General features: G+C 49.2%; 1 protein-coding gene across 1 annotated transcript; it reads left to right on the top strand.

The window, feature by feature from the left end:
* The first annotated feature begins 2,031 nt into the window (after positions 1-2,031).
* PSTPIP2 (proline-serine-threonine phosphatase interacting protein 2) lies at positions 2,032-22,334 on the top strand. The gene is made up of 15 exons (XM_023943992.2): positions 2,032-2,132; positions 10,163-10,263; positions 11,911-11,988; positions 12,854-12,888; positions 14,334-14,440; positions 15,097-15,159; positions 15,997-16,095; positions 16,311-16,356; positions 16,761-16,840; positions 18,591-18,689; positions 19,208-19,304; positions 19,609-19,693; positions 20,368-20,402; positions 20,704-20,761; positions 21,269-22,334. The coding sequence occupies exons 1-14, from the start codon at positions 2,100-2,102 to the stop codon at positions 20,751-20,753; spliced, it is 1,008 nt and encodes a 335-aa protein (XP_023799760.1). The 5' UTR covers positions 2,032-2,099; the 3' UTR covers positions 20,754-20,761; positions 21,269-22,334.
* The last annotated feature ends 981 nt before the right edge of the window (positions 22,335-23,315 follow it).

The following is a 23,315-nucleotide window of genomic DNA, read 5'->3' as shown; positions in this document are numbered from 1 at the left end:
CCCAGTTAACTTCCTGTACAGGAATGTCCTGCCTCCCAGTCCAGGCCTGTGGGGTTACAGGCAGCTGGAAATACTCTGATGCAGTTCAGGCTAACATGCTTCTCTTTTTAATTGCCTGAGTGTTTGACTGAGCTCTGCAGTACTGGGCAAAAATAAACACACACTTGAAAACCAGAGACCTTTCTGGGAGCAGTGCTGTGCTCCAGGAGGAGGGTCTCCTGTGCAGCTCTTTGGTCTTTCACTATCTTGTTTCTTTTACCCCCCAGCCCCAGAAGAGGTGCCTGGGGGGCCTCACAGGTGTGAGGGAATACGGCTGTGGAACATTTCTGCTCTGATCTGCCCATCATCACTTGTTCCTTCCAGGACAGCTTTTGCAGCTTGTGACTCTTTCTGCCCAGTGACTAAACCTTGATGCTGCTGTACCGTGTTTTACTTACATGCTGCTGAAGTCGAAAAACCCTGAACTCAGAGGTGTCTGTCCAAAACTGCACAGAGATGTATTTTTTTCCCAGTAACACAAGATGAATGTTCCAAGGTTCTGATTTCTGCCCTCTCGCTGCTGTGATGCAGGAAGGTGGTAACTTCCTCATGGAAGCACCATGTGCTAAATGCATCCAGTCAGATGAGAGGGAAAGGTCGGTGGATGAAGGTTGGGAGGATGCAGCACAGGTCCTGAGTGGTGCCATGGGCTGCCCTAGCAGCTGGGAAATGGCTGGGAGACTGGGAAATGGTGAGTGGATCACAGAATCAGTGGTTTGGTTTGGAAGGGACCTTAAAGATCATCCATGTCCACCCCCTGCTGTGGGCAGGACGCCTGGTCCCAGGTTGCTCCAAGCCCCATCACTGGACACTGGCACTGGACACTGCCAGGGGTGGGGAGCCACAGCTCCTCTGGGCAACCTGTGCCCTGGCCTCACCATCCTCACTGGGAAGAGTCTTCCCAAGATCCCATCTATCCCTGCCCTCTCTCAGTGGGAAGGCATTCTTCCTTTTTCTGTTATTCTGTGCCCATGTCCAAAGTCCCTCTCCAGCTCTTTTAGGGCCTGTTCAGGTGCTTGGTTGTGTGGATTCATGGTGCTGGTTTGTGCTCTCTTGTGTCAGGAGGCTCCGAACAGGGTCAGTTTGCCTAAATCACCCTCATGTTACTGCAGTAAGCTGAAAATGCCTGTTTTTACATCACTGGAGTGTTTTAGTTGTCTCTGTGTTCAAGCAGAGGCAGCAATTGAGCGTGGTGGGTGTGACTGAGGCATTTCAGTACATTGCATCTCCCAGTATGCTTTCATATTTTCCAAGCATTGCTCAGAGGTCCCTCATGGAGTGTCTTGTGTCAGGCATTGGTGCCCAATAAGCTGTGTGTGACACGGGATGTGTGTGTTCAGGAGTGGCTGGGAAAGGGGCTCAGCCTGGAGAAAAGGAGGCTCAGGGGGCCCTTGTGGCTCTGCACAAGTTCCTGCCAGGAGGGGACAGCCGGGGGGGGTCGGACTCTCCTCCCAGGGAACAGGGACAGGCAACAGCCTGCAGCTGTGCCAGGATGGGTTTAGACTGGATATTAGGAAAAATCTCGACCTGGAGAGTTTCCCTGCCCTAGCACAGGCTGCCCAGGGCAGCGGTGAAGCCCTCATCCTTGGGCTAAAAACTTCTGTGGATGTGTGGAGCGTGGGTTAATGGTGGGCTTGGCAGTGCTGGGTGAATGGTTGGACTCGATGACCTTGGAGGGCTTTCGCAACCTAAGCAATTTTATGATTCCATGAAACCTTCCCAAAATACTCCCGAAGCTCCGAGCCCGGCGTGCAGGACACTGCAGGTGGCGCGGGCACGGCGGTGCAGCCGCCGGCCGAGCCGCTCCGTCTTTCCTTGGGGAAGCCGTGCGGCTCAGCGGGATCGGCACTCACGGACGGGTTTGTCGCACGGAGAGCTGATGCCGAGCTTCCCCTCCCCGGCAGCAGCCGCCTGCCGCAGCACGCCCCGCTGCCGGACCCGCGGGGTCCCGGGGCGGGCACAGCCGTGCGTGGGAGGAGACTCGGCGGGGCGGGCCGGGCCGGGCCGGGCCGGGCCGGGCCGGGCAGCGTGCGGCGGAGCGCGGCGGTGGCGACAGCAGGATGCGGGAGGCGCGGTTCAGGGACCACTTCTGGGTGAGTGGGAGCACGGCGGGACCGGGACAGCGCGGGCACAGCCAGACGGAGCCGGGGGGGCACAGCTGGAGGTGGAGGCATCGCTGCTTTCTGGTTAGAGTTGGCTCCAAAGCCAGCGACCCTGGTCGTGGAGTGACTTTGCTGAATGCTCTGAGTAAAACACTGGCACAGGTTTCCCCAGAGAAGCTGTTGGCTGCCCCTGGATCCCTGGCAGTGTTCAAGGGCAGCTTGGACAGGGCTTGGAGCAACCTGGTATATGGGAAGGTGTCCCTGCCCGTGGCAGAGGGTGGAATGAAATGGGCTTTAAGGTCCTTTCCAACCCAAACCATTCTGGGATTCTGTGATCCCCAGCAGGCACTGCCTACCATACATGTCTTGAGAGTTGAGGCTTTTCAGCCTGCTCCATGCAAGTGGCTGCTGCCTTGCTGGAGGAAGTCAGTGCCAGGCTGAAGGGTTGGATATCATTAATTTGCCATTGGAGAACTACTTGGAGACACCATAGCAAAAAATGTTCGTTTGATGTGGAGCTAATCCTGGGCTAGGAGCAAGTCACTTGGTGGTGCTGCTCCAACTGTTGAGCCACGGAGGAAAACCCACAGTTTGGGGAAGACCACAATTTATTATTTTCAGTCTGAATTAAGCTTTTATAAAAGGAGAAGTGCAGGAAACCCACATATCTGCTGCAAAGGTTCAGCTCTGTGGCTACTCGGTTCCTCTTGTGGTGGATCTTCATTCTAGGTATTGGCAACCGGGAAGTAAATTACCAAATTTGGTCTTTTGGAACTGAAAATCTTCATCTGTGAATGGTATGTGGGGCTCCCCAGATGTTGCCTGGAAGCAGCTTCCATCTTGTAGGATGTGGGAGAGAAGCACAGGCCACAGGAAGAGCTGGAACCAGGTTTGGGGCTCCTGAGTGCTGAGGAGTAAGTGCAGAGCAGCAGCCTTACCCAGCATCATTAGTGAGTTAACTGGCATAGCGTTGTCAAATCCCACACAGGTGTCAAACCTGTTGTGGAGAATAAAGCCAACTTTCCATCTGGCAGCTGCTTCCCAGCTGTTTTTTGTGCAGAAGTTTTCCACAGTGCTCCCCTTGCTTTGCACATATGCAGAGGGGAGGTTTCGAGGGTGGTGGCAGCACCACCTGGGCTGGGGGAATAACTGATGCCAAAAAGGCTGAGTAGATGGGGTTTGTTGTGCCTCAGTGGCACACTGGATTGAAAAAGAGCTTCTCACTGCAGGGCTGACTTTGGCTAGTTCTGCCTGGTTTGTTCCTCTCCAGCAGTGGTGTGGTTTTTGAAGGAGGATCTTGGAGGAGGGGGCTCAGTGGGAGAAAACACCAGGTCAGGAGCAGCTTCTAACTCCCAAGACAGGGAGGATCTGGGGTGTTGCTTGGGGTCCTCATCTCTGCTGGACCACTTTTACTGTGAACACAGCTATTTCCTGAATAAATCCCTGTTTTTTGCTGAGCCCCAAACCAGTGGTGCTGCCAAGGATTTTTCCTGGGTTTTGTCCTTTGACTGATGGAACGTGCCTGGGGCAGGCAGCTGGGGTGGAGGTGGGATGGAACATGATGGATGTGACTCAGTGGAGAGACTGAGGCCCTTCTGTGGTCATTGGGCCCATGGAAAAGGCAGGTACCACCCCAAGCAGCTGCCACACCATGTACTGGTGACTGTGCATCAGCTGTGGGGGCTGGGGAGGAGGGGGGAATGAGGAAGAAGAAAACCAGATCAAGATGAAGTGTGGAAGGCTGTACATCCAGCTCCCACCTGCTGCTGAGTGCTGAGAGTGGGCATGCACTTCCTCCTGCAATTTTCCTCTTAGATTGCTTTGCGTAAGGCAAAAATAGGAGAAGTCTATGCTGAAGCAAGTGATTTCTTAGAAGCATAGAGTAATTTGGGGTGGGAAGGACCTTAGAAACCATCTAGACCAACATCCTGCTATGGTCAGGGACACTTTCCACGAGACCATGTTGCTCTCTGCCCTGTCCAGCCTGGCCTGGAACACTTCCAGGGATGGTGCAGCCACAGATTGTTAGAATACCCTCAATCATAAACAATTACTTCCTTATATTTAATATTAATTTCCCATCTTTTAGTTTTAAACCATCATCATTACAAAGAGCTTGGTGAGGCACAACTTTCATCTTCTGTAGGTTCTTCACCTGTCAGACAAGATGAGATCAAGAGGGCTATTGCTGCATGATTTTGGGTAGGTGGCAGATGCTGCCACACATTGTTCTTTAGTGCTGATGCTGTCTCAGCTTCAGATCTGCTGGTCCAACAAAATGCCCATGTCTTTTTTTTTCCCCCCCCAAATTAACTCATCATCCCACTCTATCTGCAGAATCCCTAAATACTGGGGAAAATGTATGTTACTCTGGTGGGAGCAAATTTCTCTGTGGTTGGGACAGCCTGATGAGGAGGAGGAAACTTTGGGAATGCTCCAGGGGAGGTATGCTCCAACTGATGGGATAAAAGTCTAAAAAAAACTGGCCTACTCTCAAAATGTAGGCCAGTTTTGATATTGGATCTTCCAGCTTTGAAATGTGACTTGTTGTGAGTGATGACCTCCAAATTTCTTTGTGGGGATAGGATAGTATGGGTGAGGGTGGTGAGGCCCTGGCAGTGCCCAGAGCAGCTGGGGCTGCCCCTGCATCCCTGCAGTGTCCAAGGCCAGGCTGGACAGGGCTTGGAGCAGCCTGGGACACTGGAAGGTGTCCCTGACCATGGCAGGGGTGGAATTGGGGTGAGGTTTGAGGTCCTTTCCAACCCAAACTATTCTTGGATTCTGTGATTGTAGGCTTAGTTGCAGCCCCCTCTCTGCTCTGTTGGGATTAGCAGGGCTGTGCTTCCAGCCTCACTGTTACACTGTTGGGGATGGCGAGAAGCATGACACAGACTCTCTTGTGAGTTGAACAGGGTTTATTACCTCAGATCTTCTTTTATAGACTGATACGTGAAAGTACAGAAAGGTAAAACTCTTTTTGGTTACTAAACTAACACATTACCATCATTGGTCAGTGGGGTACACCACCCCTCGACCTTCTCTTGCAAGAAAACAAGAAACTGACACAGCACCTGCAAGGCTGTTTTCTGTCTCTGAGGATTGTTTTAATGCCTCCTTATTTTATTAGATTTCCCAGGCTGCTTTCTCAGGTAAGACTGCTTTTCCACAGGCACCGTGCTCCCTGCTTTTGCTCATATTTAGCATCCATTCCTCACATGGGGACTGATTGAGTTTTAAACCCCAGCAGCTCTGGTTCCTTCACTGGGTACTCTGCTTTTGCACTGGCTGCTGCTGGAGCTGATGGTGTGATATTCCTGATGTGCTCTATTGGGAAAACACAGAGCTCTCTGCACTGATGTTTGCTCATGCTCTCAGGCCTCAATACAAGATGATGGATTTTCTTAGATGAAGAGGTTTGCTCTCTGGCACCCCTCTGCATCTTCTGCTTGCTCAGGGACTGAAGTCCAGCTATGCCTGAAGCTGAACATTTTTTGCCCTGCATGTTCTGATTCCCATGTCACACACACAGGCTGAGTATCCTGCCTGCCTGTGAGGGAGCTGTGCAAAAACAAAAATACCCCAAAGCTCGTGGTTTTTTTTTCCCTTTCCCTGCCTGTAATGATTGCTACAAGTTGGGTGGCAAGCATGACGTTTTGTTTTCATTTGTTTTTGCAATCTGCTCTTCTTCTTTCACTATGTGAGGTCTTTTCTTTCACTTTTTTTCACTTTCTTAGTACATGCCTTATTCTCCAGAAGCCTGTTCTTGCACATATTTCCGGTAACCTATCAACACTCTTTGGTGCTGATGTAAAACCATATGGTAAAAATAAAAATGACAATAATGCTAAGAACCACTCTAATTCTGATTCGTGGGCTAACAGGTGGCAACTTGGGGAGTGCAGTGTTGGTCATTTTGCCTTCAATGAGGCAATGCTCTGCTCCCTGCAGTGTGTTTAGTGATGCTGCTAAAACAACCCGTGGCTGGGGGGATGCAGCCCTGGGTTCCTGGTGGTGGCCGTTCCACTTCCCCTTTCCCCTGTTTGTCCTTCTCTAAACGGGGACTGGCCTGGTGGAACTTAGCAGCAGCATTGTGAAATCCCCAGCTCATTGTTTCAAAGGAACAAGGTGGGGTTTGTGGGGAGAAGAAGTCGTTGCATCAAGGCAGAATGGTCCATTGCTTTTGATGTCTCGGGGGCGACTGGGGAAGGTGTTGGCGTAGGGGAAGGAAACTTCAAATGGAAAATGACTAGTCAAAAAGCTGATTTTTGACTAGTCTGTGTTGATCTGTGTTGTGATTTTTGGAGGATACTGGTCTGAGGTGGGTGGATTTGTCTTTTCCTCCCTGCAATGAGTTTTTTCTGTCCTGGTACCCTGCTGGTAATGGGATGGGGAGGATCTGCAAGCTCTTGCAGCCTCTCCTCTCCTGCTCCCTACAGGCACCAGCATAAGCACTTTCTTTGTCTCAGCAACTTCTGCAGACACGGAGCGACTTTGAGCGTGCACTGAGCAAGGACAGCACAGCCAGCTACAGTTACACAGTGTTTCCCACTACTAAAATAGTCACCGGCTTCTGGTGTGTTACTCTAAGCACACAAGGCTGAGGAAACATACTGAGAGCTTGGAATAAATATAAATCTTTCAAGAGATGGTCCATGAACAAGTGCAGTGTCCCAAACCTTTCAGTTTGGGAAGGTTGAGACAGACTGCTGGAAGGCAGGAAAGGTCTGCAAGGGGATCTGGAGAGGCTGGATCCCTGGGCTAAGGCTGGAGGTGTGAGGTTCAACAATAACAAGTGCCAGGTGCTTTTCTTGGGTCACCCAACCCCTACAGCTCCAGGCTGGGACAGAGGGGCTGGAAAGGGCCCCTTGGGAAAGGTCCTGGTGGTGCTGGTGCCAGCAGCTGGACAGGAGCCCAGGGGTGCCCAGGTGGGCGAGAGGCCAGTGGCCCCTGGGCTGTGCCAGCCAGGTGTGACACAGCCCCAGGGCAGGGCCCGTCCCCTGTGCTGGCACTGCTGAGGCACCTCCAGTGCTGGGACAGCTCTGGGCCCCTCAGCACAGGAGAGACACCGAGGGGCTGGAGCGTGTCCAGGGCAGGGAACGGAGCTGGGGAAGGGGCTGGAGCCCCAGGAGCGGCTGAGGGAGCTGGGAAAGGGGCTCAGCCTGGAGAAAAGGAGGCTCAGGGGGCCCTTGTGGCTCTGCACAAGTCCCTGCCAGGAGGGGACAGCCGGGGGGGTCGGGCTGTGCTGCCAGGGAACAGGGACAGGAGGAGAGGGAACGGCCTCAGGTTGTGTCAAGTGATGTTTGGATTGGATATTAGGGAAAATTTCTTCATGGCAAGGGTTATTAATCCTAGAAACAGGCTGCCCAGGGCAGTGGTGGAATCTCCATCCCCAGAGGGATTTAAAAGCTGTGTGGATGTGGCACTTGGGGACATGGATTAATGGTGGGCTGGGCAGTGCTGGGGAGCATTTGGACTTAGTGGTCTTAGAGGGCTTTTCTAATTTAAACATTTCTATGTTTCTCTGTTTCTCTAATGCCATTTTCTTCACAGGATGTGTGTCTGCAGGGGTTTTCCATGTAAAGTGGGGTAGAAGATGGAAGCGTCAGGCTCAGCAGCTTGCTATGACTCAGACAGGATCATGACGTGCTTTCACATCCCCGGCAGAACCTTTTAACCTCTCTTTTGGCTAAAAGTACAATCAAACCCCAAAACATCACGAACGTGACACAAACCCCTTCTGGTTATTGAATCCAGGCAGCAGGTTGGGAAGCGGGGGCTGGATGTCCTGCGAGCTCAGGAAACATCAGGTGCTGCTTTGTCACCTTGAAATCATCTGTTTGCAGTTTCCATGGGCTGTCCTGTAAAGAGCGTCTGAGCTCACAGCTCTGCCCAGCAGGGAGGACCAGGACAGATGTGTGCTGGAAAGTGGCAGGAGAGATCTTCAAGCTCTGTTTGGGCAGGGCTTGGTGTAATTCCCCATCTTTCATACTTGCCTTTGGGTTATTACGGCTTTAAATCATCTTCTCTGTGCCCATGGCTCGCTGCCTGCCGTGTTGCACTTTCTCTTCCATTGCTGTTGCCAGCGCTGCCTTTGCAGTCACAGAATCCTAGAATGGTTTGGGTTGAAAGGGATCCTCAAGACCATCCCATTCCACCTCCTGCCATGGGCAGGGACACCTTCCACTGTCCACTTCCAAGCCCTGTCCAGCCTGGCCTTGGACACTTCCAGGGATGGGGCAGCCGCAGCTGCTCTGGGTGCCCTGTGCCAGGGCCTCACGATCTTTATGGCCAAGAAATTCTTCCCAATATCCCATCTAACCCTGCCCTCTGGCAGTGGGAGGCCATTCCCATCCCCAGTCCTTCCATTCTTTGTCCCAAGTCCCTCTCCAGCTCTCCTGTGGGCACTGGGCAGGGCTCTCAGGTCTTCCTGGAGCCTTCTCCAGGATGAACTCCCCGAGTCGTGCTGGTCCATTTGGCTCCTTCTGTGCCAAACCTACCCAGAAGTTTTCTGTAAAGGCCGATTTGACACTGTACAACCCTGCCAGCTCCATCTGGGCTGGGAGCTCCTGCCATGGAAAACTCACATGGAGGAATTTAGAAGCCATATAAATGTGGCACTTGGGGACATGGGTAGGAGAACGGCTTGGCAATGCTAGGGAGTGTTTGGACTCCATGATCTCAGAGGGCTTTTCCAACTTAAACAATCGTGTGATTCCGTGTTTCACGTTACACCTTGCATCCTGGGGTCTGGTCCAGCCTTGTGTGCTTAGGAACACACATGTGCTGGAATTAAATCCTTCTACTGTAGAAGGAAGAGTGATAAAACAGAGAGCTTAGTGTACATTACTGGTAGATACTCCCAGTTTTCCCCTTGACCCTCTACCTGGCACAGGGACCCCAAGAGTGCTGGGCAGCAGAGCAGGATGCAGGAGCCTCTGGGTGCCCCTGGATGTGCAGTGATGGGGCTCTGCCTTCCCTCCTTCCTGGGATTGAAATGACCAGCAGTTGTGCTTTGCATCCATTTTGTTTCCTTTGAAAGTGGGGATAGGAATTCAAGTTAGGCTGTTCCTGTGTTTTGCAAATGTAATGAAGCCTGACTCCAGTGCAGTGTTTCCTTTTCACAGACCCAGTCAGTGAAGATGTGGAGCAACCTGAGAGCTGGTTGTGAATTTATCAGTATTAACCTCAATTTGGAGGGACATTTGCATTTTGTAAAGGAAGTTTGGTTTCTGCTTAGATCCTGCTCTACAGTCCTGTGTTCCCATGCAAAGCTGATCTGGAGATACCTGTGGATTTTCTGCCAGTCCCACTTTACCACATCTCCCTTTCACTTCTCATTTTCTGGTCTCTGATAGTCAAGTACTTGAATAGGGAATTCCATTTAATTAAACTCTTCCTTTATCACAAACTCTTCCTTTATCGCATCAGCAACAAACTCTTTAAGAAATCCCCTCTTCTGCTGCCCACGCTTTTATGCCAGATCTCTGCATACTCTCATCCTGGCTTTGAACTATTTCCTGAATCTCTCCATCCTGCCACTATCCTGTTCAGGTTTCTTGATAATGTTTTGTGGCTTTTGTTTCCTATTGCTGAGCTTCATAACTGCTCCTACTATTGCTCCCTTTTCTGCAGCCATGTATAGGAATGGGGAAAGAATGAGGTAGAGTAAGTCAGCTTACATCATTGCTGCATCTTTTTTTTTTCCTTCTTTTTCTTTTTTCCTTTTCATTTTCCTTTTCCATTCTTTTTTTCTTTTCCTTCATGCATCAGTGCAACATGTTTTTAAGGAATAATTTGGAAGAAAACACTGACCCTTCAGAAGTCTATGGCAAATGTGAGTGGCATAGATGTATGTTGTCTCAGATTTCCACTGTTGTTCTCATTCTGGAGTCTCTCCTACCCCTAAACCAAAAGATTTTGTTTCATAAAGAGCATTTCATAACTTGCACACTTGCTCCTGCTGAGCCAGTGCCTCAGGAGGTGGATTGCACTGACAGGGACTCCTGTTCCTGTGTTTTCAGAGCACGGATCTGACCAGCACAGTTGGCTATGACAGCATCATTCAGCATCTGAATGATGGCAGGAAGAACTGCAAAGAGTTTGAAGACTTTCTGAAGGAAAGGTAGGAAGCTGCCTCTGACAATGGGGTGGGTTGAGCCTGGAAGTGGTGCTGTGGCACTACTCCTTCTCCTGGTATTCCCAGTTTGATTTCTGCTATGTTTAACTGATGTTAAAATGCTGTCCCATGAAGTTTACCTTGCTGTTTACCTTGCAGAAGATCAGGTAAGAAGATCTTGGCCTAGGGGAGCCATGGCTTTGTCCTGTCCTTGTCTCTGTGCATTATGAGCACCCCATATATTCAGTGTTAAAAAGTGGTAATGTTAGGTACTGCCATTATTAATCAGAGGAGATGACCTAAGCCAAAATTCTGTGGCTGCAAAAACAGCTGTGATGATCTGGCCATGTATTTTGCCTTTCTGGTTCACCTGGTTAGCAATGGCTGAATATAAAGAGCATTGTAAAACACTGTATATTGAATTAATGTCATTTTGGTAGTGACAACTGGAGAAAACCATCCTCTGACTGCATGACTTGGTACAGAGCATCCTGGAACAAACAAAATTGGGAAGAACAGGAGGAGAACTGCACTTAAAAGTGTCTAATGCACCTACATCTGTTCAAGCTGTAATCCCATCTTCCAGGAAAATTTGGGCTTTCCACATGAGGAGGTGGACCCTGAGAGCCAAGTCTCACTCATCTGTGACAATGCAGTGCCAAAAGCCTCCTCTACACCCTGTGCCCTCTGTGGTCTTGAAGGGAGGTGTAGGTTGCCACTGAAGTGTCTAGCCAGGAGGAAATCAGAGGCTGGACCTGGATTTGCCTTCTTGGACTTGGCCCAGGTGTCCAGCATGGCTGTTACACAGTTCCAGCTATGGGGAATGTGTCTGCTGGATGTTTTGTCTCAAACAAAGTTCCTGGGAATGTTGTTAGGTTAAAAAAAAAAATTAAAAAAATCAATGTATAATACATTTTTTTTTTCAATTTCCCTATTAGCTTTTGGAGCTTTTAGAGTTAAGCTAAGTGAATTTAATTGCCAAACTCCAGAAATCAATTACACAGGGGGTCTCCACCTGTGTTAGTAGTTAAGGCATTTTAGAAAGTTATTTTTTTTATCCAGTAGATGTTCTAATGGCAGCCTCTAGCAGTACTTGTTCCTTTCCACTGGCTACAAACAGCTAGGGCTGCCCACATGGAGGGAACTACATTTGACCAAGCAAGTCCAGCCCTGGTTGTTTGTAGTGATTTCAAAGCAGCTGCAAAAAACCTGGTGGTTCTTACACTGCAACACATGGGCTCTCTTTCCCTCCTTCCTTTGTTCTGAGAGGAGGAGGTAATATGGTCTTCCAAAGGTGTTATTTATGAAACCTCACAAGATTTGGACTCTTCTACAGGTGTTCTCCCTAAGGATTAGTGCCAGGTACAGAGAGTACTTATTGCCACACATTGCCAGAGGGCAGGATTAGATGGGATATTGGGAAGGAATTCTTGGCTGTGAGGGTGGTGGGACCCTTTTTGGCACAGGTTTCCCAGAGCAGCTGTGGCTGCCCCATCCTGGAAGTGTCCAAGGCCTCTTGGAGCTTGGAGCACCCTGGGGTTGTAGAAGATGTTTTTGCCCATGGCAGAGGGTAGAACTGGAAGAGCTTTCAGGTCCCTTCCAACCCAAACCAATCACTGATTTCTCTCTTTGATTTTTCTCTTTCCTGAACAGAGCAATTATAGAAGAAAAATATGGCAAGGAGCTCATTAACTTGTCGAAGAAGAAGCCCTGTGGGCAGACAGAGCTGAAGTAAGTTCGCAGTTGCTTTTATGGGAGTCGCTGAAGCAGGGAAGGAGGAAGAAGAGAAAGGAAGCTGTGAGACAAAACAGAATGGAAATGTGATTAGGAGATGAGCTGAAATCATTCTCATGAATGAGCAGTGCCCAGTTGGGCTCTAATTTGCTTTGTTTTGGAGCCCACCAGGTTCCCCTTAGCCACAGATTAACCAAAGCACTGTAGATGCTCAGGGGAGGTGTGGGCTGGTGGGTCAGCAGAAAGCTGAGTTTCATGAGACCTTGGGTTACCTCCAGGCAGGTTTTGTAGCCAGAGGGAACTACAAGTACTTCCTTGAATCAAACCACGCAAATCTTTAGAGCCCAGCGTGCTGTGGCCACCATGGTTTTTTCCATTTCCCAAGTGATCTTCAGTGCCTTCTGCTTCCTCCTTTGTTTCTGTGCTTTACACATGCCCTGGTCATTTACTTACAGTTTCATATTGAGGTATTACTTAAAATGTTTCAGACCTCTTTACTGTGTAATATTAATAGGGAGAAAAGCTCCCTACTTTTCCAACCACTGGAAAATGCACCGTGTTGAAATTGTTTATCTGTTCCAGGTGATGGTTTTAGGAGGTTGCCAGAAATATTTGTCACAAAACTTTGAGTTTTTAATGGCACCCAGTGTTCAGAAAGATGTAAAATAGGTATCAAACTAAGTGAACTGTGTTAGACCTGCTGAGAGGGGGAAAAGCTGGAGGTACTAAGAGGGTAAATAAAAGTGCTTTGAGGTACTTTGGCCATTGCTGAGTGACCTCTGTTTTGGAAGAGGTGCTCTGCTGATGCCTGTGGCTGACTGTGATTTTCTACCCTCTCTATTGCCCTGCCTGTGTTTTTCAGCACGCTGAAGAGATCCCTCGATGTTTTCAAGCAACGTAAGTAATTACTGGTGTTTGCCAGGACACTTGGCAGTGCTAAAGCCTGAAGTGCTAGGGAAGAAAATAGCAGAGAAATCTCTAAAGCTGTGCAGTGCTGAGGCCAGGCATAGGCTGTACTGCTGGCCTGGTTCATTCCAGTGTGGGGGGCGTGGGACAAAATGAGCCAGGACGTGTGTGGGACAGGAGACCCACAAGGCATCATTTTGGGATCTCTTGGGCTTTCAGGTCTGTTTATGTTTTTTTCATGTTTATGTTGTGCATAGGAAGCTGTGCACAGGGTGCTCATCTGGGGTTTGTTGGACAGGCTTGTCCTCCTCACAAACACACTGTAACTCACACCTTGAACCTGGGGACAGCACAGGAGAGACACCGAGGGGCTGGAGCGTGTCCAGGGCAGGGAACGGAGCTGGGGAAGGGGCTGGAGCCCCAGGAGCGGCTGAGGGAGCTGGGAAAGGGGCTCAGCCTGGAGAAAAGGAGGCTCAGGGGGCCCTTGTGGCTCTGCACAAGTCCCTGCCAGGAGGGGACAGCCGGGGGGGTCGGGCTGTGCTGCCAGGGAACAGGGACAGGAGGAGAGGGAACGGCCTCAGGCTGGGCCAGGACAGGTTTAGATTGGATAGTAGGGAAATATTTTCATGGAAAGAGTTGTCCAGCCCTGGCAGAGCTCCCCAGGGCAGTGGTGGAATCTCCATCCCCAGAGGGATTTAAAAGCCGTGTGGATGTGGCACTTGGGGAAATGGGTAAGTGGTGACCTTGGTCTTTCTGGGGGAATGGTTAAACTTGAAGTTCTTCAGAGGGGTTTTCCATCCTAAATGATTGTGTGATTCTAACTGGAGCACCTAGAAGATGGTGCTTTGGCCAGCATACGTTGTCATGTGTCACATCCTGCCATGGTACCATCAGACAGCAGCTGGGGGTGAGCACTTGGCTATCCTGGTCCATCCCTTGCCCAGTCCAGGTTTCTTTGCTGCCCCTGTGGATCTCCCTAACAGGGAGCCTTCACCAGTGCTTACAATTCACAGCTGTGGGTTTGGAGAAGCTTTGGGGATTGAATCCGGAGCTGCCCTTTGGCTCCACTGCCTTGGTGGACTTGCTGGGGTGGTGTTTCCGTGTGGCCACTTGCCTTCAGCAAGAGGAGCCTGAGATTGTTTTAGCCTTCATTTTTCTGTGCTCCAAGTCATTGCCTGCTGGCCTGGGGCAATGCACTGTGTTGAAACATGCCTAGATTTACCTGCCTGAGGGGGAGAGTTTTCTCAAACTGGGGAGCAGGTCCCAGCAGGATCCTCACATTGCTGGGCACTGCTTGGAGGCTGCTTCAGACAAGCTGGAGCTTTTTCACATTTCTGAAAGGGGATGTGTGATGTGTTCTAAGTTTACTTGAGAAACAGTCTCTTTAGGAATATCTATATATATATAAAAATGTTGAATTTATTTTCTCTTTGCAGAGATAGACAATGTGGGACAAGGTCACATCCAGCTGGCACAAACCCTTCGGGAGGAAGCAAAGAAGATGGAAGACTTCAGGGAAAAGCAAAAGCTGCATCGGAAAAAGGTCAGGCACCGTAGGAAGACGTGCCTTCCTGCAGGGTGTTGATCCTGCCCCAGCAAGGGGCTGATCCTGGTGCTGTCCCATGCCATGCCCCCACTGCCTGTGCTGCTGGGAAGTACTGAGCTCCTTCCTATGTGTTGTAACTGTGTTGAACTGTGTAGTAACATCCAACTTCCTTCTTCTCACTTCCACGTCTTCTTCATGTGCTTTTTGGGGTCAGCCACAGCACTGGAATGTTTCTTTAGCTCCATTTATTATCTCCATTGGGGAAGTCATACAGCACTTGGCTAAAATGATCAAACCTTTTAAATTCTTCTGGCTTGAGATTCCTTTGTCTGGTAAACCAGGGAAAACTGCCAGAACCAGGGACTGGTTTGGACCTGGAAGTGGGGAGCAGGCTTCCCAGTTTTGCCAGAGTCTGTGGAGGTGATACAGTACTATATATTGCTAGGATTTAGTTTTTAGAGCTCCTTTGCATGCACAATTCAAGGCTTAGGCAGAAGCACAAAAGATGAGTTTTGTGAAGATGATTTGGGTGGTTGAAGGCCTTTAAACACATCTCATTGTGGTGTGTGGCTCTTCCTCTTCTAAGCCCCAGAGTGTGTACTGGAGCTTTGATGGTCAGTGATGTGCTGACCCCAGGTCTGTTGTCTTCACAGATAGAGCTGATAATGGAGGCAATTCACAAAAACAGGAATCTTCAGTACAAGAAGACCATGGAGGTAAAGCAAATGTGCTGCTGTTCCTTGTCATGTGGGTTAATGCTGCTCACACCAGAGCACTGGGACAGGCTTAAATGAGAGGGGTTTCCTCTTCTGCTGTGACTCTTGACACCATGTCTGTGTGAGTGCTGTGCAGGGTGTGCTCAGAAACAGAGAAGAGCACACCAAAGACATGGCCAGTGGTAACTTCGGCAGGGTTGGATACAAATGGCTTAGAAACAGAGAATTATTCAGGCTGGAAAAGATGTTTGAGTCCAACCATTTGCCCAGCACTGCCAAGCCCACCACTAAGCCATCTCCCCAAGTGCCACATCCATACATTTTTTGAACACTTCCATGGGGGGTGACTGCACCACTGCCCTGGGCAGACTGCTCCAGGGCATGAAAGTGATTTCTGTGAGGAAGTTTTTCTGAATATCTACTCTAAACATCCTCTGATGCAACTTGAGGCCACTTCCTCTTGTCCTGTCCCTGTTCCCTGGCGGCAGAGCCCGACTCTCCCCTGGCTGTCTCCTTCTGCTGGGGAGTGGTACAGAGCCAGAACATCCTCCCTGAGCCTTTGTTTCTCCAGGCTGAGCCCCCTCAGCTGCTCCTCATCAGACTTGTGTTCCTCCCCATTCCCCAGGCTTTCTCTGGACATGCCCTTGGCCTTGATTGCCAGGAACTTTTCACTCCAATCCAAGAGCAGCCTGCCTTGCAAGGCTTTTCCCAAACTGCAGGGCACCTTTTGTGCCATTCCCTGCTCTGCAGGCAGCCTGTTCCCTTGCAGGCTGAGCTTTTCCCCGAGGGCTTCCCCCGAGATGTGTCTGCATCTGGCTGTTCTGGTGTCTGTCCTAGGCCAAGCGTCTGTACGAGCAGCGCTGCCGGGACAAGGATGAGGCGGAGCAGGCTGTGCACCGCAACGCCAGCCTGGTCACACAGAAGCAGCAGGAGAAGGTATGGGAAGTGGGTGGTCACAGCCACCACAGTGGAGGGGAATGAAGGGGAAGGGATGTTTTTTCTTGCAGCTCTCATGCCCCATGGCTTGTCTCCCAGCTCTGGGTTTTGGGGTGAGATGGGGTGGCTGGTGATGCTCCCCAGTGGGGCTGAAGTGCCACTGCTGACACAGCCAACCTCTTCTCCACCTTCCTTGTCTCTCCTGTTTTTGTCAGCTGTTCCTGAAGCTGGCTCAGACAAAATCAGCACTGGAGGACACTGGTGAGTGTGGAAATGCCATGCTGGGATGGTGAGGGGAGTGTTTCCAGGGGCAAGGGGTTGTGAAGGTGTGATGTGGCTCGTGGGTGAGCTCCAGCTCTTGGGTCAGGCATGACTCCTCAGAAACACATACCCAAGATAGCAGCAGTGGGCAACTTCCCTGGAGAAGCCTGCATGGCCCCACCAAAGCCATGTCCTTCTGAGATCCCTGATCTCCCTTCCTTTTCAGCCTTTATCCCAGCCCTAGAATTACCTTCTAGTGAAGGGATATTTTAATGAATGTTAATCATGGAATCATAGAATCATAAAATGAGTTGGGTTGGAAGGGACCTTAAAGGTCCTATCTCATTCTGACCCCACTGCCATGGGCAGACACACTTTCAGCCAAAATATGGTTTGTCTCACAGACAGGAGTTACCAGCAGAGTGTGACCACAATGGAGAAGATCAGGGAAGAGTGGCAGAACGAGCACATCAAAGCTTGTGAGGTAAATGCCCCTAAACACTTCCACATGGCAGCGTGGTCCTCTGGGTTTGCAGTCCTGGCTGCAGGGCTCAGGGACGTGCAGATTTGCTGTCTGTGTGTTCCCCTGGCAGTGACAGCTGACCCTGTGTGTGTCTCAAGCATGGCTTCTGGATTCAAGGCCCCACTGCTTCAAGGTTTCTGCTTTTATTTAATTATTTTTTATTTTCCAGCACCTTGACAGAGTCAAGGTAGTGACATTTTTGCCCACTATCTGCTTGCATGTGTGGCATGGCTGTCATCTTGAACAGCTGTGGTCACCTCTGGATACTCAGTGACTCCAGGGCAGTATGTCCTGGAGCCTCAACAACACCTGGAAGACTGTCTGAAACTCTGGAAGACTTTACATGACTTTGCAGCAGAGGCTGCTGGTGGCTGGAGATGCAGGTGAAGCCATCTCCACACGCACCCTGTGCCAAAAGCCCTTCACCTCGTGTCTCACAGACCATGCAGTAGTGTGGGAACCCCTCTGAGTGTGTGTATCAGCCTGAAGCAGACTGCCTCACAGGGAAGTGGTCCAGCAGGGATTTCTAGCACATGCTGTGGAATTCCAGACTAGCAGGAGGGCAGCAATTCCAGGTAGCAAGAGGGCTGAGCATCTGCTCTGCTGCTGGCCTGTGATCTGTGACTGAGGGGTGGACAGGGACTGGAAAGACAGATTTTATCCCAGATCTGCTTCAGCCTTGCAACCAACTTTCCCATTCCCAGCTGTGCTGATCCCTTCCAAGTCAGGTCTCTTCAGGCTGCTATTCTACTTTTCCCTTTTGAACTGGAATTTGCTGTCTGTTTTGTGTGATGTGGGTGTCTCTGTGCTGGTGTGCCTTTGGAGTCTTCTCTGGAAGCCTCTAGGATGGGGACAGAGTTTAGTGGTGGCTTGGCAGTGCTGGGTTACTGGCTGGTCTCGATGTTCTTAAACAGCTTTTCCAACCCTGACAATTCTGTGGTGGGGAGTGGAAAGCAGCAGTTTCAGTTTTGCAGATGGGTGATGTGGAAGTTTTCCTCTCCCTGTGTTACAAAGGTCGTAAGTGGTAACAAGTGTGGATGTTCACGGAAATGTGTAAAAGGATGTGAAATTGAGGAGTACTAGACAGCAGATTTCAAAAGGGTTTAAACCTGCTTGGAGTAGGGCTAGGTAGGAAAGAGCAAGGAGACCAACCAGTCAATATACCTCTGATTTCATAGATCCCCAGTGCTTTTTTTTTCATTGCTCCATACCTGGAACATGGAAATGTTAAAAAAAACATGTACATGTGGCAGCTGGGGAAATGTGTTAGTGGTGACCTCAGCAGTGCAGGAGTAATGGTGGGATTTGAGGATCTTAGAAGGCGTTTCCAACCTATATGATTCTTTGATTCAAGGGTACCTGTGAAAAGGAAGTGGAGTGGAACCACAGGCAAACAGGGAACCTGTACTGCTTTTAGGAAGCTGGTTGGTTTCCCCAGAGGTAGAAATGTGCTGGGTGGTCCCCTCCACATTAGGCTTACAGATTTTCCAAGCTTAGTACTCAACTTTTAATTACCTGGTTGCAGAGAAGGATTATCTCTTTGAACAAGCCAGAGGACTCACGGCTTCCTTGTTTCCTGCAGAAGACCAACACCAACTCCTTCTGGCAGTTAGCTTTGTTTTGGCATGTGGGGGTGAGAAGCAATTAGGACAAAAGAGATTTGCCCTCATTTTAAAGATGTTATGGACAGTTTTGTCTGTGTTTTTTTCAGTTCTTTGAGACTCAAGAGTGCGAGCGGATCAACTATTTCCGTAATGCCCTCTGGCTCCACGTCAACCAGCTCTCCCTGGGATGTGTCCAGAATGATGAGGTACCTCAACTTAAAATACTCATTTTTCTCTGCAGGAAAGCAAAGCCTAATTTGTTTTCCTAGGCACTAAGCTGTGTTACATCAAATTTGGGCTGTGGCTCTTGATTGACCACGGATGCTGGCATGAGTGGGCAAGCAGAAGGATTGGCCAAAACTCTTGCAAATGATGTTTCCTTTGGGATTCCCACATTCTTTGAGGGTGGAGATGCCCCGGCACAGATTTCCCAGAGAAAATGTGGTTGCCTCATCCCTGGAAATGTCCAAGGCCAGGCTGGACCGGGCTTGGAGCAGCCTGGTCTAGTAGAAGGTGTCCCTGCCCATGGCAGGGTCTGGAATGGGATGGGCTTTAAAGTTCCTTTCCAACCCAAACTATTCTGGGATTCTGTGATTCCCCTGACAGTGGAGCTTGTGTAAGTGAGTACTGGGCTTTCACCCTGTGTGTGGTAAGCAATTGGGAAAAAGCCTTGGGTTTTTTTTTGACCTGATATAAACAAATGCACTTTATTTCCCATTTGCAGAAATATGAGGAAATCCGCAAGAGTTTAGAAATGTGCAGCATTGAGAAGGATGTTGATTTTTTTGTAAATTTACGCAAAACTGGAAGTTTGGCTCCAGGTAAGAATCTCAGAATTAATAGAATCTCAGAAAGTAGTGCTGTCTGCTCTGTACTCCTCATGGAGCTGGCTGCCCTGGTCAGCATCATTTTGTGTGCAGAAAACACTCATTTTGCATTTCATTCGTTGCCATGCAGCACTAGTCTCTGCCACTCTCGACAGCCCCTGGAGATCATAGTCCTGTTTTTCAGTTTCCTGATCAGGAATTTTCTCAGGGAGGAGGAAGACTTAGCAGCTGAATGTTGGTATAGCAAGTATTTTATGTCTGTAAGAGGCTTGTACTTTACTACTCTCAACTCTCCTAGCTCCTGTTGTTTATGAAAACTACTATAATGCCCAGAGAAATGTGACTCCTGCTGCGAGAAGTCCAGCTCCTGTGCCTATATCAAGGTAAGGTGTGTAACGTGTGCAACTGCAATTGTTACTGCAGATGATGCTCCCTCCCCCAAAACAGGCATATTCTGTTCCTTTCAGTCTATTAGAAGCTTAACTTAAGCTTCTAATTCCTCTATTTAGAGGAAAATATTTACTTGCATGGTGTATCTATCTGTCTGAGGAGGGTTAAAAGCATTTGTGGGTGGAGAGAGGAACTGCAGAGCTGAATTCACTTTTGTGGGACAGAAGCTGGGCAGGGAGGACATGGTGGAGGGTTTTTCTCTCGGGGGAAGATGATGACTGGGGCCAAGACTCATGCTAAGGATGAATTGTCACTTTGGCTGCCACACTCAGAGAGGAATCATGCCCAATTACAGCTTCCTGATGTCTCACTCTGGCAAAGGGCATGTACAAAGACATGCCCTGAGGCTCACTTGTGAATTTTCCCCCGACTCTGTGCTTTCTGGTTATTTTTCCTCTCCTCCACTGTGTCAGGTTCCTGTGTTTGCCAAGTGGGCTGTGGGTGGTGAGCCCATCATGACTTGCCTTGTCAGGTCTCCATAAAGGTCGGGCTGGCCAAACCTCTTGCCCTCCCACCAGCTCTGGTGGGGCAGCTGTGGGTGCAGAACCAGGGCAAAGGGAGTTCCTTAGCCATGCAGATCCTCAGCTCTGTGTTTCCTTCTGTGCAGGAGGGGACCCTTGCCCACCCCGACCAGTGCACCAGGTGAGTTACTGCTTCGTGTGCTTTCTGGCCACACAGGGGAACTATCACTTCAGCCCTTGCCCAAAGTCCCTTTCCAGCTCCCTTGGACCCCCTTTAGGCACTGGCAGGGGGTCTCCTTGGAGCCTTCTCTTCTCCAAGTGAAACCCCCAGCTCTCCCAGCCTGGCTTGAGCCTCATTCACTCTTGCATCCCATCCCTTTAATGTCGCTGGCCAGTGTGTGGTGTTTCTGCTCTGTTTAAAATCACATAATGAGCACTTCACATGGGTAACCTGAGGGGATTTTTTGTACTTTGTGTTTCAGGGGAGCCTGATTATGCCACAGTTGATGGCTACAGCTTGGTACATTTCTAACAGTCACAGTAAGTACCCACTTTTGATGGACAAATGAGGCTTAAAAGAAAGAGGGGGAAGAATTTTTTACCTGGGCAGATAGTAATATGACAAGGGGGAATGGTTTATACTAAAAGAGGGTAGATTTAGATCATCTAGAAGGGAGAAATTCTTCCCTGTGAGGGTGGGCAGGCCCTGGCACAGACTGCCCAGAAAAGCTGTGATTGCCCCTGGAAGTGTCCCAGGCCAGGTTGGATGGGCTTGGAGAAATCTGGGATAGTGGAAGGTGTCCCTGCCCATGGCAGTGGGGTTGGAATTAGATGGTCCTGATGGTTCATTCCAACCCAAACCATTCTGAGATTCTTTAAGAAAGGTTTTAATATGAGATGAAGCTACACAGGAGGGACAGTGGAGAAAGGTCATTGGTTAAGGAATGACATTTGAGGTGGCTGACTGGAAGTGATGCTTCTGTCATCCCTCCCATTGCTTGTCTGAGCTGTAGCTGTGGTTTAGACACTGATGGTCCTGTTCTCCAGGTTTTCCAAGAGGCAGAAGACACTGTTGGTCTGACCAGCATGGCAGAGATGATGTTTTCAATTACTCCCAGACATATAGAGCTGAAGTGCTTCTGCTTTTCAAGAGAATATTTGAGGACTCCAACAATTATTTGTACATTCAGAAAGTGCTTACTAAAAATCTATGCCTCTGATCAGCAAACTCCTTGGATGGATCTTCACACTCAGAGTAAGAAAAGGACCAGACACAGGGGTGATCTTTGTTGGAAATTTTCAATTTGAAGTTCTTCTAAAGTGTAGCCATCTAGAAAGTCTGGAGCCTCCCACTCTGTAGGTAACTAAGAAGTTGTATGTGCTGAGAGGAGCGCTGCACGATGCATTGGTCATGCTGGCTTGTGTTCAGGGTATGTGCATCCCTCTCAGATCTCAGGTTTTGCCTGTTCCTAAGGGCTTTTGCCTGTTCCTAAAGTCTTTCATTAGTGGGGATTAAACTTGTCCTTTGGGTCAAATTTTACTCATATCTCTCAGAAATCTTACTTAGAGGAGCACCAGCAGTTGCACAGAGTACCTGGCTTAGCTGTAGCTGTGCTCCAGGCTTAAGTGCTGACACTGGAAGCTGATTTACATCTACCCAGGGAGGGGCTGTGCCACATCCAACCTGCTGGGAGGTCCCAGGAAGGATCTGGAGGAATTTATTCATCTCTTCCAACCACCTCTCCGTTGAGGGTCTTGTGAGCTCTTAGGTTTATCAGGTTGTCCCTGGTAAGCTCTGGATACCAGGCTGGATGGGGCTTGGAGCAACCTGGTCTAGTGGAAGGTGTCCCTGCCCATGGCAGGGAGTTGGAACTGATGCCTTTTTGGGACCACCTGAAAACAGGGGCCCCACAAAATTAAAGGGAATAAAAAGAACTTGTATTTATTGAAGGGCCTTCAGGTACACTTGGGGCATACAAACCTCCCCCCATGGGCTACACCCCAAAAATAGACAATGGGTCATAGGTTTTCATATTTTTTAAGTTTGGTTCACTTGCGTATTGTGGCGTTAATCTACCAATTACACCTCCAAGTAATGAAGTAATTTACCCCAAGTTTGTTGCCCCCAACTTTTGTTTACATTTCTCAGGCCCTGAGGCAATAAGGGCGATTCCCATTTTCCCATGATTCCCAGGGCAGAGAGGAATTATCTGACCAAAATGGGAAAGCAGCAGCTAACACTCTGTATGGAATCTAGAGTTATACACTAAAGAGTTGCAGGATTACAAATATATGAAAATAGAAAGGGTATAATCCTAAGGCATCAGGACTAGGTGGTCTTTAAGGCCCCTCCCAACCCAAACCATCCTGGGATTCTCTGATTCTATGATTTAATTAACTTCTGTGATTCTCTAAACTTTGGGTTTGTTCTGACTATGCACCACTGGAAACAAACTTATCTACTGCTGGAGCATGAAACTAGTTTTCTGACCGCATCTCCTGAAAGTTCCTTCCCTTGTTGTTACCACATCCATAGATATGATTATGGTTTTGATTGAGAAGCTTATGTGCCTCAGGGCTACTGGTCTGTCTGATGTCCCTGTGTGCAGTGCTGCTTCACTGCTCCTCGCTGCCTTATGACACTGGATACAGGGACACAGGATATGGGGATAAACACACAATTTACCTGTCTAAACCTGGTGCCAGGTCACTAACCTGGAGCAACAGGATTTGCTGTTTTTATGATGTTTTTCAAGTTGAATCTGCATGGCTTCAGCATGTGCCTCAGCCCACCAGTCCTTGGGGTTTTTACTGGATTTATTTGCGTGGGGAAGATGACACTGAGCTCTGACATCTCCCCTGCTGCCTCACAGTGAGCTGTGCAGAGAGCACATGCCAAGGAATCAGCTATCCTATTTATTTCTGAAAGACCAAGGATACAAATACTCTTCTGAAGGAGCCTGCTGTAGTCTTAGTTCTATAAATATATATTTTAAAAAATAAGTCTTGAGTCTTGTGTTCTGGATATGTGTTCTTTTTTTAAAGTTGTCATGTTCACTTTCTGTTGGGGATGGGTTTGGGGTCCATGCAAAGC

This window comes from Cyanistes caeruleus, chromosome Z (assembly GCF_971803275.1).
Source record: "Cyanistes caeruleus chromosome Z, bCyaCae1.hap1.1, whole genome shotgun sequence".
NCBI lineage: Eukaryota > Metazoa > Chordata > Aves > Passeriformes > Paridae > Cyanistes > Cyanistes caeruleus.
The sequence above is the reverse complement of the archived record's forward strand: the minus strand, read 5'-3'. Positions and strand labels throughout refer to the sequence as shown.